At 42.8% G+C, this 17,744-nt stretch overlaps 1 protein-coding gene across 1 annotated transcript; it reads right to left on the bottom strand.

Moving 5' to 3' along the window:
• Positions 1-4,797: 4,797 nt before the first annotated feature.
• fam171b (family with sequence similarity 171 member B) lies at positions 4,798-15,824 on the bottom strand. The gene is given in 14 exon segments (XM_085150551.1): positions 4,798-7,533; positions 7,536-7,747; positions 7,749-7,807; positions 7,809-7,864; positions 7,867-8,559; positions 8,562-8,689; positions 9,953-10,076; positions 10,166-10,282; positions 10,373-10,543; positions 11,160-11,318; positions 12,419-12,511; positions 13,501-13,603; positions 13,606-13,736; positions 14,376-15,824. Coding segments are annotated over 14 exon segments (2,412 nt in total). The 5' UTR covers positions 14,575-15,824; the 3' UTR covers positions 4,798-7,366.
• Between the last annotated feature and the right edge of the window lie 1,920 nt (positions 15,825-17,744).

Below are 17,744 nucleotides of genomic sequence, written 5' to 3'. Positions count from 1 at the left end.
AATTCATATTTTCTCCTTGTAAGTAGATCAGTTTTTCCTCCAACTTACACTTCGTTTCTCACAAATTTCCAAATTACAATTTCTTGTCTTGTAAATTTGTAAAAATTTTTTGTAAATGTATTATATTGTCCTCGTAATTTACTTTTTTTTAATGCATCATTTTTACTCATACATTTGCATTTTATACATAATTCATATTCAGTTTGTCATTTTCCATTTTTGTAAATTTATCATTCTCATAAATTAACAAATTTTAACTTGATAACCAACATTTTCTTTTTAACCAGTTTAACAGGTTTTGTTTTGTTTTGTTTTTTAATGTCATTTTTTCCCATAAAATTTTCTTTTCTTCTAAAAGAGTTAGCCTTTTTTCCTATGAGTGTAAATTTTTTAGCTCATAATTTTCTCGTTGTTTCCCCACAAATTTGCCATTTCTTCTTAAACTGTGCCATGAATGACAACATATACCAAATAAGTTGATCTATTCAAATGAAATTCAGCTTGTGGTTGGCCAAAGATTTATCTCTCTGTAGTTCTGCATTTATAAACATAAGACTTTTTTGAAATTGCCACATGGAGGTTAAAAGATGGCGTCTTTGTAGCACAGGGGGTGTTAACATCTTAGACATTCCTGTTATTTAGCTGTGTTAATCCTAAAGTATTTCTAGAAGGTGTAGATGACAGTGTCCCAAACGTCATACTTTTGTACTCATGCTGCCAAGCCTAACCCTGAATGCCAGCACAACCATCAGTCCTGACTTGTCACAAATAAATCATTAATTGTAAAGAGCTTCTGTACTCATATGAGAATTTTGTAGAGAAACAGACTCACTTTGTGTTTTATTACTTAGTATATATGTGTTTTTAAACTGCACATCTATAACGGCAGGATCTGGGCTAAATATCAGCAGAGCAGTGAGTCCCATCAAATCACAGTGCTCTTATGCTCATGCTGTGCCAGGTCAGGATGTTCAGGAAGATGGCGTGGAGGAACACACCCAGTGAAGTGGTGACTCTCCACCAGGACCGCGCCCCTAACACCAGCATGTTACTGCTGAGGTCCTACGGTCCTGACTGTATTTCTGCTCAGAGACGAGGGAGAGGGCAAAAACGCCAGAAATGAGCGCACCAGAAATGACTCACATCCTTCCTGCTAATGTGCTGCTCTTTGTCACGATGCTCAGGTGTTCCTGGATGACCCACATACCCACTCCTGCCCTGTGTTCACCAAGAAGCCGGAGCCTTACAAGCACATCTGCTGGTATCACTGACACAACGGAAGGAATAGTCATTGATGAGCGTTTTAATATATGTTTTAAATACATGTAGCTGTGTGAAGGCAAACACTGACTGTAACAGTTGAATGCATTGATTTGTCCACAGTACATAGTGTTTATTTTTCTCTTTACCCATTTTTAGGAGAACTATTTAACAATCCTCTCCAAAAACTCCTTTATCCCTCTAAAGAGTCAGCAGTTACGTTATGGCATCCATTTTAATCTTTATCATTTCAGGGTTTTACGGCGGAAAGTCAGACTACCCAGAGAACATGAATGTGAGTTACTTTCAGACTTTTGGTTGGTCAAAGATTGTAAAAACCTTTGAAACGTTTGGGGCATGAATCTCATGGTATTTGGGGACTTTTCATGATTTCTTTGAACTGTTCTTTTTTAGTTGTGGAAAAAGAACTAATGTAAGTTATATAATTCTATCTTTAAAAGCTTTAAAAAACAATAACTGTGTGCACAACTTTGATTTTATACATATACACTCCCATTAATTTGTGGCTTAATGTCTCTTAGCATGTTGGACCTCAACCAGACACTTTTGGTAGCCACCAACAAGCTTCTGGAATAATCCTGGCTCATATCTAACGGCTCTTCTTGGCAGAATAGGAAGAATTCATTTAAATCGGGTGGTTTCTTGGCACAATGTAGGCCTTTAAGCTCAGTCCAAAAATTTTCAACAGGGTTGAGGTTGGAGCTTTGGGAAGGCCATTCCAGAAGCTCAGTGTTAGCCTGCTTTATCCGTTCTGTAACCAGTTTTTATGTGTTTGGGATCATTGTCATGTTGGAACACCCAACTGTGTCCAAGTTTCAACCATCTAGCTGATAATTTGAAGTGAAGAATTTGGAGTCCTCCTCCTTCATTATTCCAACCATTTTAATGTATCATTACCACTGGCAGCAAAACGGCCTCCGATTCTACCACCACCATGCTTGACAGCTGGTGCAGTGTTCTCAGGTTTGAAAGCCTCACCTTTACCAGTCATGATACTTTACAGTTTGGGTCTTTTTCCAGACCTTTGAAACGTGGTGATAGATCTTAATAACAGCTGTACTTACATACAGTGAGTTAAATGGATGATCTTGGAATCTGCAGTTGGCTCGAAAAAATATTCCCAACTTGGGTAAATCAACAATTCTCTTTCTTGGATTGTCACTTGGAGTCCTTGGACTTTCCCATTGTTCTGATTATTGGTCAATTCAATGAGTGCTGTCAAACAATCCCTTTAATGCTGCAAAGAGCAATGACGAGTTACATTAAAGATTTAAGCTGTACAATCATTCCACCCTAGAAAAAGAACAGTTGAAAGAAATTATTAAAAATTAGCATCACACGGCTTTTTGGGTGAAACTTTTCTGTGTAAAGTTTTACATATTAAAATCGAACATTAACCAAACCGTTATTTCATATTCTAAATTTTCACCTTAGTCAACTTCACATGCGCACACACATTTCAGCTCCACATGGACTGTGTGGACCCGATCCTTTGGAAGTCCAACTCCTGCCCCTTGGATGGATATGTTGTTTACAACCCCCTGACTTTTAGAACCAGCGACAGGAAGACCTCCGCGAAGTCAGACTTCACTTTGAGATGCTATCAGGCACTTCAGTTTCTTTAAACATCAGGAGATGAATCCTTAATCAAAATCAAGTAAAAAAGAGAAAAAAAAGACTTGAATCTGCAAGTATGAGATTTATTTTTGCTTGCAAAGTTGTATTTCTTCTGTATTTTACAACACAGCATTAATTAAAAAGCAATAAATTCTAACTGGTATCAACTACGTTTATTAATTTGGTGCACAAAAAAGGCAAGACTAACAGCACTACCATCATTACAGAGGTAAAAACACAAGAGGTGTCCATTGGGGAAGAATCAGACGATTCGATAGTGAGAAACACAAGGGGAACACTATACATGGAAATCAATACAAATCACGTTCAAAAACAGGAAGTGGCAGTGATTGGAGTTGTTGTGCTCGTCAAGAAGTACCAGCACAACGTGTTGACATACGACTCCTCGAGTGGCCGCTGAGGCTGGGGTGTACCGTGCTTTTTAAAGCTGATGACAAGCAGGAGAAAAATATTTTCAGCTGTAAGCGTACTGAATGATCAAGTGCTCGGTTTGTTGCTACATTTAAAATGACAAAGCTCAGGTTTTTTGTACAATCCTGTGGGGGGAAAACACTCAAAATCTGTTTCATTCAACCAGTGCATATCTCCACTTCTGGATGGTAGAAAAAAACAGCACAAATGATTTAAATCACTGTCACATCGTACATAAAATCTTTACTATATACATACAAAAGAGCACATGTGAATGTACAGAATGAAATCCAAAGAGTCATAAAATGATGGAAGACTAATTATGGTAAAAGCTTTGCTGCACTGTTCTCTTTAAAAAGTGAATTTACTTGAAAATATTGCTATTTGAACCATTGTTTTTCACACTGTATCATGGTTCAACAGTTTTAAATGTTTTATTGTGGATATTTTTATCCACTTTTAGTGGGTTTTTACCCGACCTTCAGTGGGTACCCATATTTACCCACTGAAGATTTCTTGGAAACATGGATAAACCTGCCTTGTCCTGCCAAGTAGGAAAGGCATGAAATAGTATGGTTGGCCTTTTTGTTCAATATTTCACTAAAATACTTCTTTGTATAAATATTAAGAGCGCAAGTACTCAGATTTATGCTACCAGTTGTCCTCTGAGCTCAATGCTAGCATGCTAATATGGTCACAATAGTTAAGCTTAACATGCTAAGCGAGTATATGTATATGCCTTGTAGGGCCGCAGACCAGTCAGCACACCCCTTATAAAATGTGTATTCCCTGACTGGTTGGTGAGTGGTTGCTGGCTGTCGTTGTGTAAAATAGTTTGCAAAACAGGGTACTGCCTCAAAAACCTTGTTGCAATTGCTTTGGTCGCTAGCAGATTACTGCGGTCGTCCACAGTTTGCATGGAATTTGTCTGCAAACACTCACCAGTCAGCCAATGAGTGGTAATTAAACATGAACAAGTGTAGCACCACCTAGAACATTTGCGTTCAAAGTAAAAGCTGCTGAAACAACATATTTCAAAAGGCAACACTTTTACTGTAAAGGCAGTCTGTGCTCTATTCTTCACAGTTTTACTATCGCTCCGTGAGTAGTTGACAAGACTTGAAGTGTTTGCAAACCAGGTGGAGACTTCCGTGCAAACTCTGCGCCAAATCAGCCCTCTATCTTGTTACAGCCAGCTTCACCTAGCAACAGTCAACCGCCAACAACCTTTTGCTAATCTGGGAAAACACATTTTTCCATAGTGAACGGCAGTTACAAGGGGGTCACTGGTCTTAGCAATGGATTCCACAGCGACTGCCCACAACAAGCAAAAGATCCCCCAGTTCAAGACCAGGAGGAAATACCTTGTGGTTTGCATCAGAAAGAGTATCCTGCCCAATCAAATATGCAGCACTGCCCACTGTGGAAACCCTTAGTGAATAATGGGAGAGCTTAATGTAGTTTTCGTTTGGTTGGAGAATTTTCTTTTTCCTAGCAGCCTTCCAGTGCCAGGCAGTCGCCATCAACTCTCTACGTCTTGTGTAAATGAGGCCTTAGTCATCTTATTTCAGCTAATATTTCTCATATTTGCTGGTTAGACACAAAGTACAACAGACATTATTATTAGTTTTGCAGGAACTGAACCGTTGAAAATTTGACCATGGACTGTTTAAAGGATGGACAAAGTCAAGCTAATGCAGGACCGCCTTAAAGGTGCATTCTGATATCCAGCAGGGGGCGAGTCCTCTGACTGCAAAAAGACTTTGGGTCATATAAACCTTTACAGAAAACCGCCCACAGTTCCTAGTTGACAAGTTACAGACACAGTTTCCAGTTTCAGAACATAGTCGTTCCAACCTCGTTTTAAAAATCTTAATACTGAGCTAGCAGTTTCTCAGTCAAATCCACACCTTACACATCACAGCTGGTTTCAAACACTGTGATGTTTGAAACCAGCTGGGGAAAACACTCATCCACTAAAGCACTTAACAGGCCAATGGATGATGCTCTGGTGGCTACGTCCATCTTTTATACAGTCTATGACTTTGACTTTAAGATGATGCAGCATGAAAATTTAAGGGTCAGCAAAGTTCTTACAAATCATCCTGAGAGGAACATTAATATACATGGCTATCCATCCAACCAAATGTCAGCCTTATGGTGAACCGAGAGAAGGAAAATACGTTTGTGATTGAAATAATTGTGATACAGTATCAGGAAACAATGAGCCTCTGTACACATTCTAACAGTAAACCACCAACAGTTGTTGAAATGGTCTACCAACGGACCAACTAGCTCACAGACCGCTACAATGGCATTGCCTTCTGTTGAGCTGCACTATATCAGTGTAGCAAAGAAGCGCTCTCTGGACCAAAAGAGGAGAACCATTATTATAAACTGAAGCGTTCATTCAAACCCAGATTTTTTTCCCTCCCTCTAGAAAATATAAACCTATGTTGATGCCTACTGTGTGAGTATATATATATAAATAGATTTGGGCATGCAGGTACAGCTAAAAGCAGATCTCCAAGGCACCAATTGCACAATGCTGTCAAGAAATTAGTTTCAAAGGGTAACGCTGTACCCGAAAAGATGTTCAGGTATTAAGAATAAAGTAAACCAAATCATAATTTATTGGCAAGCAACAGATTCTTCCAGTTAAAGAGGACTTGCTATGCTCGTTATCATCTCCATGTTGTTATTCTTGGACTCTACTGGAGTAGCTTTGCATTATTCAAGGATCAAAATAATAAATATTCCTTATACTGAGCCCTGCAGTAGCCTATCTTAGACTATTTGTCTTCTAAATGGCTTCCACTAACAAACAGAGGGTTTGAACAACAAGTGGGTGGGGCAAAGACAGCCCCACTCTCTGACATCATCCAGAGCCAACAGCAGAAAAAACTGTCTGAAAGCAAGTATTTAAAGTAGACTGAAGCCGGCACTTTTCCTTGCAGAGGTTACTTAGACATACACTGACCTCATCAATTAAAACCTAATAGGTAGCACAATAAGTCCACTTTGTCCACTGTGTGACAACAGCATATTTATAACAGTATCCCTCAAAGAAAAGTAGCAACTGTACCACTGATTGTTTCCAATAGTTAATCTAATTCTTTGGGCTCTTACGAATCCCGTTAAACAAGTCTTGACACGTTTTGTCATACAAATAAATGTGGACAACTGTAAATGGAAATAAATGGGGAAAAAATTCAGTCTCTAAGTAATCTATGATGAATTGCCGTTAACGGTAAAATGCAAATATATTCATACGCACGGTGAAAACATTCATTTTCATGCATTCAAAAACAGATGTAGGCTAAAAACCTTAAACTTCAGACATGAACTTCAAAATGGCAGCTTTGCTTTGCTTTACAATGTACATCAAAATTTCAAATCCAAAGGTTCTGGAGTCAGTCCAAAAGTTGGAAAGCTTGAAGCTCGTTTTCCTTTTACTTACACTCGTTTAGTTAACAAATCCCAGAGCGTCATTTATGGTGGAATGAGGCAGTAGGATACAAAGCGAGATGTGAGTGCTGCGGACTGGGAAAGCTTCTTCGTCTTATTTAATATACAGCAGGCATTTATGGTGAGGATAAGTGCACTACACATTGACCTGTATCTGTGTCCATCCTGCAAACTCACCAGATTTTTTTATACTAAATATCGACACACACCACCTTTGCGTACCCTATTTAACGATTACAGGCAGTAAGAAGGCACCCTCTATAATGCCAGAACCGGATACTGTGGGACATCGTGTTCCACGGACATCTGCTGTGAGGAATCTCGCTGGTGATCGTCAGATTTGGGAGAATGAGAGAACAACGGTGCACAAACTCGTCTTAACAGCAGCTACATAACGTGACACAGATGCGGATTCATTTCTTGAGCTAGCTTATGCATTCTTTGGCAAAGTTGTACAATCACAGAAACTCAACAACAACAATGCCTGTGGTGAACACAACTCATATGAATTACTTAATTTGGATTTTAACTGAAGCACTGATGGGTGGGGAAATGAGCCTGAGAAGCTTTAGCTTCTCTTGGTCAGAGGTCTGCCCTCCCGGATGTGCTTGGCGCTCCTCTTTTCTGTCTTCCCCTTCTCCCTCACCTTCCTCAGGCGCCGGGGAGGTGGTGTACCTCTTGATTCACTGTCCTCCTGAGCGCTGGATGTATCCATCCCATCACGCTCTTCAGGATATTCGGAATGGCCCCACTGCTGCTCCCATCTAAAATGTTCCTCAGGGATGGGTCCTCTGGTGTGCAGGTAGCAGTGGTGCCGCTCTCACTGCTGCTCAGGTCCTGCTCTTCGCCGTACCGCCCGCCACGGCTGTGGTGCGGCAGGGAAGAAGCCCTGATAGAAGGTCGATCACGCTCCGTCTCGCGGATGCTTTGCTGAGGCTCGTCATGTCCACCCTGAGTCCAGGCTGGTGTCGTTGCTGCTTGGCTGGCGGTGGTGGCTCTGGAGCTCAATGGATGGAGTGGCGGACCTGCGCTGCTGGCTTCCCATCTAAGGAGACAAACCAGGCTCTGGGTGAGACGACGAGGACTTGCCACGCGTCAGCTCCAGCAAGGTGCGCTCTGAAATCCCCTGCAAGTCACTGGGCACGCCGTGCCCGGTGTTGAAGCCCTCCATGCCAGCTGCCTCATTGAGAGTCCCAGGCACAGAGACGGAGGATTCAAGGAGGTTATTGTAGCGTCCCCCACACACTGTTAGGGGCCTTGTCCCCTGAGGGGGCGTCTCCAGAGGCTGGGGATCATCTTGGCTACTCTGCTGTGGGCTGCTCCCACCTTGTGAGTGGTGGTGAGGAACTTTGGGTAGTGTCTGGGTGTAGCTGTCTTTACTTGCAGGCTCTGAGTGAGCATCATACTCACTTCCGTTGCGGGGGAAGGTGGCGGACTTGCAGCCTGGTAGCTGCTGCTCCTGAGCACTGAAGAGCTCGGGAGCGGGAATAATGGCCACTGGCTGGTTGTAGATATGGACCAGCTTATCCTGGAAGAAGTTGTCGCAGTTGATGTTGGCCCGGTTCTGCTCCGACTTCTCCCTTAATCGAGACACCTCTTCACTGTTGATGTAGTGAGGTGGTGGCTGAGGACCCTTCATCCGATCTGGAGTGATGTTCTCATAAAGCGGTGCCGCTGCACGAGTCCCTGGATCCTCCACGTAGATGTTATAGTTGGCTTTGTGCCTTGAGTAGATGACGGTTTCGCACTGGATGCTGCAGTGGCGAGGCTGTTGTCGCCAGATCGGAACAACAAGCCCTCTTCCATGTGGGTGGAGGTGGTTTGGTCTTTCTTTACAACCGTCAATTTGGAAAAACGTGCTCTCCTCCTCCTGGGCTCTCGATAAGAACCTCTGTACATGGGAGAAGCAAAAGTTAAGCGGGACAAGCTTTGGTCTACAGGCTTTTCAGACTCACTCAAAGAACCTTTAAAGTAGGAACTGTTTCACTATTTCATTACTAACAGCCTATCAAAGCCGAACACAGAGTAGCACATTTACTTGTTAAGCAGCTCTTGAGAGTTAGCATAACTCTTGCAGAAGATATTGCTAAATTTGCAACAAGCATTGTAATCTGTCTTTTTAGGTTTTCAGTCATCCAGGTCATACTAGTCTTAAGAGCTTGGTAGAAGGTGAGGGGTCCAGTTTGTTTAGTCACTCTTAAGACTAGCATTGCAATCCTTTCTGCTAAATGTGCACCTGCACTCTTCTACTTTAATCATGTATAGTTTCCCAGTTTGACTGTGCCCTTGCAGCAACTTGATTCTTTTGTTTTTCAGCCATTCTGTTGCAGATTTGCTGCTGTGCTTCAGATCATTGTCCTGCTGCATGACCCAGTTTGGACCTTGTTCAGTCTTTTATAATTGTACTTTAACATGCTGATACAGTGCTATGGTGCAGAGTTAAGATAACTGATATGGTGGAGTTGCAACAAGCATGGCAATCATTTCTCCTAGTGCTGCAGCTGCACAGTCTTCTGATCTACTTTACTGATAAAAAGCATGCATAGTTTACCATTTTTACTAAAAATACCTGAATAATCCAGCAATCTTTTGCAGCGATATACAGGGAAGGCTAAGCTAAGGCTACAGCTAGCAGCTTTAGCCTAGCCTTCCCCGTATGTAAGGTGTCAGACGCTAACAAAGTTCTGTTTTAATTAGAAATTTTGAGCCCAAAAATGTCTTTAGTTTATATAGCAAAATGTATATCTGTTCCAAACAACTGTTAACTGTTTCCTTGATTACTAAAAACTGCCATATTGAGCCATATTGTTTGAGCCCTAATTTAAAGCGACATTGTAACCAGTTAGGCCAAAGAGAAATTTACTGATACTGTTAAAGTCCTGTGAAAATCTAAGCACAACCCATAGCAGAAATAACTTGAAGTAATTATTTCTGTATGGCTTTATCATTTTCTGAGATTGTTAGGAATTTTCTGTATGCAAAGTTGCAGGCAAATCTGAAGAATAAAACTGCTAAGATGATTTCTTTAGAGATGCATTAGAAGGCGATCTTGAAGCTATGGATGCACTCTTAGATCACACCTTTTTAATCTGCCTCTTGTTGATCAGCATTGCATATACTGTCAATTGAAAACATTTCTAGAAGGGTTTCTTACCCACAGTGGCACAAGAGCAGGGACAGAAATCCAATCACTATGGCCAGAGTTCCACCCAGTATTCCTACCAACAGGTAGGTATGGTAAGATAGGAAATCCAAAGAGTTTGCATGTCCCAGATAATCTAAAAGGATAAATGTATAAGAAGATGTGAAACAGGTCTAAACAAAAATAGCATTCACATGTGTTAATGACGGTCAATGAGGTATCTACCTCTTGATGAAGGCAGAGGGGCGGCGATCCAGTAGCCCAGATGGGAAGCGGTGTAAGTCCAAACCAACTCATTTCCAACCGTTTTAACTATTCCCAGACCATGATTCTCCCAGCCACCTTCAAACAGCAAAGAAAATAGCATGAGAGGAAATTTCTTTAGGTCTTTGTCTCATAATTCAGCTGCTCTGCTGCTATTTGCATTGCTACCTGTCTTCTGGTTGAAGGCCCAGGCTGGCACAGTATCAGAGGCCCTGAGGTGTGTGTGGTGGCCCAGCGGCAGACTGATCTGGATGGGTCCTCGAACCTGTAGCTCCTCGCCACCGGAGTACAGCAGGACGCTCATGGCTGCCACGGCTTTCAGATCAATACTTCTGAAAACTGCAAAACAGTCCATGCCAGGAATGTAAATGGTAAATCATATTGTTTGGGTACCTCAATAAAAAAGTCATCCATGCCATCTCCAAAGTCACACTTTCCAGTTCCTACTGGGGAATGCTGAAAACAATCCCAGGCCAGACGAGATATATAAGTCTCTCCAGCAGGTTCTGGTCTACCCCAGGATCTCCTTCTAGTTGGGTGTTCCTGGAAAACCTCCAAAGACAGGCACCCAAGAAGCATCCTAACCAGATACCCAAACCACCTAAAGTTCCTCACCCTATCCCTGAGGCTGAGCTGAACCACCCTACAGAGGAAGCTTACCTCAGCCCCTTGTATTCACGACCTTACTTTTTTAATTATTTACCTAGATTTCATGACCAGAGGTAAAGGTTGGGATGTAGATGGAGCAGTAGATCAAAACCTGAACCACCCTAACCCACTACTGACAAGGAGTGTGAGCTGGGTGTGTGGACCCTTCAGCACCACAGACTGGTTACTGGACGTGGAACATCATTTTTCAAAGGCATGATTGATCTCTTTCATTCTGTACCTCTTTAACTGGACCAAATGTCATTGTGACGTTTAAAAAATCTGATAAGGAAATGTTTTTCTTTACCTGATTTGTTGCTGATGAAGCCCGGAGTGCAGTTGGTGCAGTCATTTGCCAGGTGGGGATGTGGTACAGTCAGGTACGCCATCACCGAAGAGATGTTGGTCTTATCCGGGATCGTGAGAATGTTCTTTGGGAACTTCACCATCGGCTGGGATGAGCTGTCTGTGAAAACAAAATGGCAGGTTATCAGTAGGAATTTGGGCACATGTGCTTTTTAAGTCAATTCAGCCTTCTGCACATTTGTTACACATCTGCAAGCCGCTTTGCAAACCACTTCCACAACAGCTCCTCCTTTTAAAGGTGTAATTGAATCTTCTCTTTACTCAAATAATCTTTACAAGTGACTTTAGTTGAACTAAAGTCACTTGTAAAGTAGCCACATACATCTCAGTTTGGTCTGCTGTTTCAATCTATCGATTTAACTGTGAAGCAAACTAGCTAAAATGAACCCTCACTGGGTAGTTGATCTTACAGTCAGTATGTTCACTTTACTAATGAAAGTCTTTTCAATGTAAAGAAGAGGGGCCCTGCCATCCACCCACTGGGCTGCTGTACACAGTGACAGAACACAAGTACATTAAAAACTGACTAAACTAAGAGCAGCCTGTGTGCAGAAAAGCAGTTTGTTTAGTTTTCTGCAGTCTGAAATCTGGAATTTGTCTTTGCTAAAAGTTGACAGCAGTGATACCTGCAGGAGTTAGCCTTAAGCAGCTTCACTACATTTATTTTAGAGAGGGAGGCATGTGTCCACAGTGGACAAGTTTAAATACCTGGAGTCAACCATCCAAAGTAACAGATGGTAAACAAGAGAGTACAGGCAGGGTGGAGACAAGTGACAGAGGGCAGCAAGAATGGAAGGGAAAGTTAAGAAGATGGTTAATGGTTTGGACACAGTGGTGCTGACAAAAAGACAGGACACTGGGAGTGACCAAGGGAAACAAAATTAGAAATGAGTACATCAGAGGGACAGTTTACTCTGGATAGATTTTTACTCCTGTGCAGTAAGGCTGATGCACCAAACCAGGAACAGCAGCGCAGTGTTTGCAAACTATCCAGAGGGCTGAATCGTACCACTGGGCAGACCGATTCCAGCCTCTGAAGCCACATGTTTAGACACCTCTGGTTTCGTCTCAGTGTCTCTGCCAAGTGTGTCCACTTTACACTGTCAAACACACTCAAAAGCCTACTTAAAGCAGTGTAAATTGAATACTAAAAGCCTAAACACAGTGTGTGTGTGTGTGTGTGTGTGTGTAGGAACTCACCAGGTACCTTCCCAGTGATGAGCACGGAGTCTTCATACAGCCAGATGTTCCCCTGACTGTGAGGGAGCAGCAGCAACGTGACAGAGGAGAAAACTGCCAGAGGACAAAGAGAAAGATCAGGAGCCAATCACAAGTACAGAAGAACAACAACGATCTGTTAGGTTTTCATGACCTATAACATCTGCTGGTGTGTTTGTTGGTTTGGTAGCTTGTAGAGCTACAAATCCAACAGCAGAGGGCGGCCAAACATTGGAGCACAGCAGAGTTCAGCTGTCTGGCTCAGCACCACAAAAGGGAGGCGTCTCTGCTAATGCAGAGTGGATCTCAACTGTTCCCCCCACCCTTCCTGCATTTTCTCCTCCATAACACCTGCTCCCCACTTCCCTTTGAATCACCACCTGCTCCCTTGCCCCTTCTCCACACTAAGGCCAGCAGAATAAAAACATCCCCACCACCCCCCTGCTCTGGCAGGACAAAGACACTTTGCTGAGACAAGCATAGGTCTCATGCCGGCCTGAGGCAGACACCTCGACTCCAAGAGCGATCGATGAGGCGAGCACAGGACGCCACGCTCAGTTACACTGGACTGGGAACATAAATCGCCTCATCGTGGACAAACCTCAGAGACAAGTTGTGTGTTGTCGCTGACACTTCATTAATCTATAATGACAATGAATAATGCAGGCGAGTGTGTGTGTGTGTCTAAGTGTGTGGGAACTGTGCTAGCAATACTGTAAGCTCCACAGTCTTGTTTTTGGTTTTTGTATGTCACCTTTTAAAAAAATGATTTACTGGTTTGGTCATTTTTAGGTTGGCAGTGAGCCCACTTTCTGAATTCTGTCTCTAAAGCACTTTAGACCAATAACAATACTCACCAATACCAGTATCGATATACCAATATTGGTACTTGTCAATACCAGTACTGGTAATATCGGCCCTGTATTTACTTGGTAATTGACAATTAAAATGATTTAATAAAATTCAGTGGGCTACATACTGAACTTTGAGGATAGAAATAAAGTATTGATCCAGTACTAATATCAGTAATTGTATCGATCTGCCCACCTATGCTGGTCACTCACTTGGTCTCTTATTGGTGCTCCAGGGGAGCAGGCTGGGCACGTAGCCTCCCATGCTGCCCAGCAGGGTCAGACCGAGGCCCGGGCTGTACGTCACCCCAGAGCAGAAACCTCCCCCATCTCCCCGGTCTGGGCAGAACTCCTCAAGGTGTGGTTGACGTAGACATCCACCGAAGCCCCCGACAGGGGCTGGCGGGTCACCAGATCTCTCACCAGGACCTTCAGGGCAAACTGAGGCTCTGCAAAGAAGATGCCAGAGTAAAAAAGAGGAGATCTGGGATGCACGTGTCCCTCCTGCGTGCTCCGTAACCTTTCTCTCGCCATGAAAAAGTGATGAGGCGAGCACTTCTGCGGGGAGGGTGGAAAAATACATCCAGGAACCGAACGACAGCACAGAGGAGATGCAGTCTGACTTTTAAATACAAGCTTCCAGATAAACAATGCGCTGTTTGCTGTTATTGATGAACACACACACACACAGCCTCAGCTGTCCTTTGTGTGTTCAGTAGGGACAGGATGTAAACACAGGCTTTACTTACTGTATCAGCAGAGCAGCACAGGATTACCACACTCCCCTCTCTCCCTGTCTCCTATTAAGACATTACCTGCTCAGGCCAAAAAGATAAAAGCCTAATCCTGCACACCTCCATATTCCTCCTATTAATCCTATTACACTGGACTGTCTGATTCCAGTCCAGCAGTGTATCAGTGCGCTCCTGATTTCCTAATTTATTGCAGAAAGCCCCCTTTATTAACGCACCTGCACCATCAGTCATGCCCCACTGTTTCCTCTGCAGCTGATTTCCATTTTCAGTAACAATGACATCCCCCTCCTCCATCCTCCAGCAAACACCCCCTTCCTCTTTGTTTATGTTTACCTGCTGATAGAGCCGAGAGGGTGGCGGCTCGGCCCGAGGCGGCGGTGTCGGTGCCGGACGGGTCTCCGGCCCCGGCCGTGAGGCCGCCGCCCTCCTCCAGTGCCGCTGCTGCCCTCGCCGCCCCATCCAGGCAGGAGATCAGCAGCAGCGACGGCAAGAAGAGGAGCAGCGGCGGTGGGTGGTGTTCAGCGGCGGGCATGGCGAGAGGGGGAGCAGGCTCAAAGACATAACGGACCGCGAGGAACCGAGCTCTGGAGCGGGGAGCGCTATCACCGAGGCCTCGTCCCTCCCTCCGTCTGTGTGTCTGTCAGGGTTCCTGTGATGCTGGTGCCGAAAGAAGGAGGAGGCACCCCACGGAGAGGAGATGCGCTGGTGCTGAGGCTGGGCGTGTGGGGCCGAGATCGTCTATATAAAGCGAGATGTCTCACTCTGTTATAGGAATGCGTGCGGTAATCGAGATTAAACAAAAAGAGGGCGTGTATCAGTAAACATACCCGGAGCAGAAGCACTGCCGCTTTTTTCTAACGTTTCATGAATGTTACTGTTTGACAAGAGTCTCTGCTGACCGCGGGAAAAGTGTCAGAGTGAGCGCTCCTCTCTCTGCGTCATCTCTGATGAGACCCAACATGCTGTTACATCATCGGGGTCTGCGCGGCCCTCTGTCGGTAAACTGGGGACTCAACACTTCGGATCATACAGGGAATTCTTTATACTTTGCTATGTACATCTTTAAATAATCACGTTTCAAACATACATGTAAATACAGTAAATAAGGCAAACTCTCTTAGGCAGCTTTCGTGTCATTTCTTTAAGTAGTCTTCAGGAATAGCTCTCCAGGATTCTTGAAGGACATTCAAAGCTCTTCTTTGGGCGTTTCTACCTTTAGATGATTTTCATAATTTTCATACCTCAGCCTTTTCTCTCCGTTTCTCTTCCTTAAGAATGGCTTGTTGACAGCCACTGAGACCATTTCTGATGAGGAACAATAGATGATCAGGTCCAGATGAATCTATCAGGTCCTGTGTCAGATTCTTCACTCTTTCTATAAGGACATGACTTGTGTTCTTTTTTGTATTTTTCATAGATTCAAAGAAATTGGAACAAATGATGTGTTTTTGTTACAGGCTGCTTAAAAAAGTGCCTAAAGATGTGTAGAAACAACACTGGCTCATCCCATAACTTAGGAGCCTTTTTATGCTTGAGTGATAAGTGGCATAACAAAAACGACCATCTGAAAACGAGTGAAAAAGCAGCAAAAGCACAAATAAACACAGTAAAAGATCTTCAGAAAGCTGGAGAACTACTGCTCAAGAGCACTTTGAATACTGACCAGAAAGTTGAACTCATTGAAAGCAAAATACAAAGAAATGAAGGGCGGCTGATGAAATCAAAAGTTGAATGTTTTAAAAAATTAAAATATAAGTGAAAATCTGAACCTGTGAACACCTGGGTGATGGATTTCCATGACTTTCTTGAAATATCATCAACAGTTAAATAATTTCTGTATTTCTCTCGTTATATATATATATATATATATATATATATATATATATATATATATATATATATATACAGTGTTGGGGAGTAACGGAATACATGTACCGCCGTTACGTATTTAAAATACAAAATATGAGTAACTGTATTCCGTTACAGTTACCGTTTAAAAAGGTGGTATTTAGAATACAGTTACTTTGTTGAAATAAATGGATTACACGGCGGTACTTCCCTGTTTCATATTGTGGCGGGTCAGGACTGTTTGGGTTTTGTTTGACAGCTACGTTCTGTTGTTCCAGGCGGCAGCGTTACTGTTGCCATGGTTACAGGGTGCCGCTCTCGCTCTACGTGTTTCCTGGGTGAGAGAGGCCTTTTTGTTGTTGTTGTGCTAAGCTAACAGGCAGAATGCTACAGGTATAGCTCTAAAGAATGTAGCATCATAGGCAGTGTAGTCCGTGCTGCAGGGAGAATGGACTGCCATACACGTTATGTGTCTGTGAGCGAGGGAGGGAGAAAAAGGAAAAGTACGAGCTGTCATCGAGCAAAAACGGGAGCTGGAAGCATGTAAATATAATAATAACCACTGCAGCCAAGAAGAGTGCCTGACGAGCCCAGTTGTAAGTAAGCTATTAAGACTCGACTGTACACCGTGTTCGTGTTTTCCTCCAAAAACAATAAGTTCTGTTGGAGCAGCCTTTCAATGCCTCTCTCTGTCTCTCACAAGCAGAGTTGACCCAGACAACAAAGTAAAGCTATTTTTCAGCTACGACACAGAACCCACCGTATTAGCCAGAGGTCCCTTTACTACAGTTCGGAGCCGCGGACCTTCAGTAACAGTAATAAATCACAGCAATAGTACATTCATGTAGTTGTAAACAGCATGATAATATATTAAGTAATCCAAAGTATTCAGAATACGTTACTCTCATTGAGTAACGTAACGGAATACGTTACAGAATACATTTTGGGGCATGTAATCTGTATTCTGTAATGGAATACATTTTAAAAGTAACCTTCGCAACACTGTATATATACACACATATACATATATATATATTTTTTTTAGCTTTTTAAATAAATTAAAGGCTGTTGCCTGTTTTTAATTCAAGTGTTGGTGTGTCTGTTTTAGGACGCTGTGGACGTTAAATGGATAGACTAAACCCACACTCTTTCAACAGAGACACAGATACACAATCTTTACTACCTCATACAACAAAACATGTGTTTAAGTTTCCAAGAAATCAAATATAAACTGAAAGGACCTATTTTGGAAGCCCCAAACCCACCATCAAGAATAATCTCTGCACTTTCAGTCTCTAGAAGTGAAACCAGATCTTTTGAGCTTCAACCCAATGTCTATCCTGGAGCATGTTTCTGGATATAAAAGCTTCTCTCTGTGCTCTTTTCTCTTCTTTTTTAATTGAACTTCAAAATTCAGTGATCCACCAAAGGGTTGAACCTACAACTGAGCCCCTTTCCAGCAGATGCATAAGCATTTTATCTACCAAAGGGCTGTACCACCATGTTCTTGACTCCAAATCAGACACTTACCACCAAGACACTTTTCACTGCGGTCTTGTTGATCTTCACTTTTACTGACCTTTAAAAATCTAACCATTCTCAGAAGAACCAATTCCACAACCTCCATGGTTCAAAGCAGACTTTTACAAGCCAAGTGAATCTGACCACACACCCAGACTTCCCCTTAAAGAGCTTAGCAACAGTTAACATTTACTTTAGTTGTTTCATAATGAACCACTGAGCCTCGTAAGAGCTTGAGCCGAGCAGGTTGAGGAGTTGAGACTCGCTCAAGCCACCAGAGCTGTTTCACGAGGAGTTTATAAATCATTTTCCTAAAGTTCTTCATCTGAACGA

This window comes from Neolamprologus multifasciatus, chromosome 23, assembly GCF_963576455.1.
Source record: "Neolamprologus multifasciatus chromosome 23, fNeoMul1.2, whole genome shotgun sequence".
Lineage (NCBI taxonomy): Eukaryota > Metazoa > Chordata > Actinopteri > Cichliformes > Cichlidae > Neolamprologus > Neolamprologus multifasciatus.
Note: the sequence above shows the minus strand (reverse complement) of the source record. Positions and strands in the feature narration are given on the sequence as shown.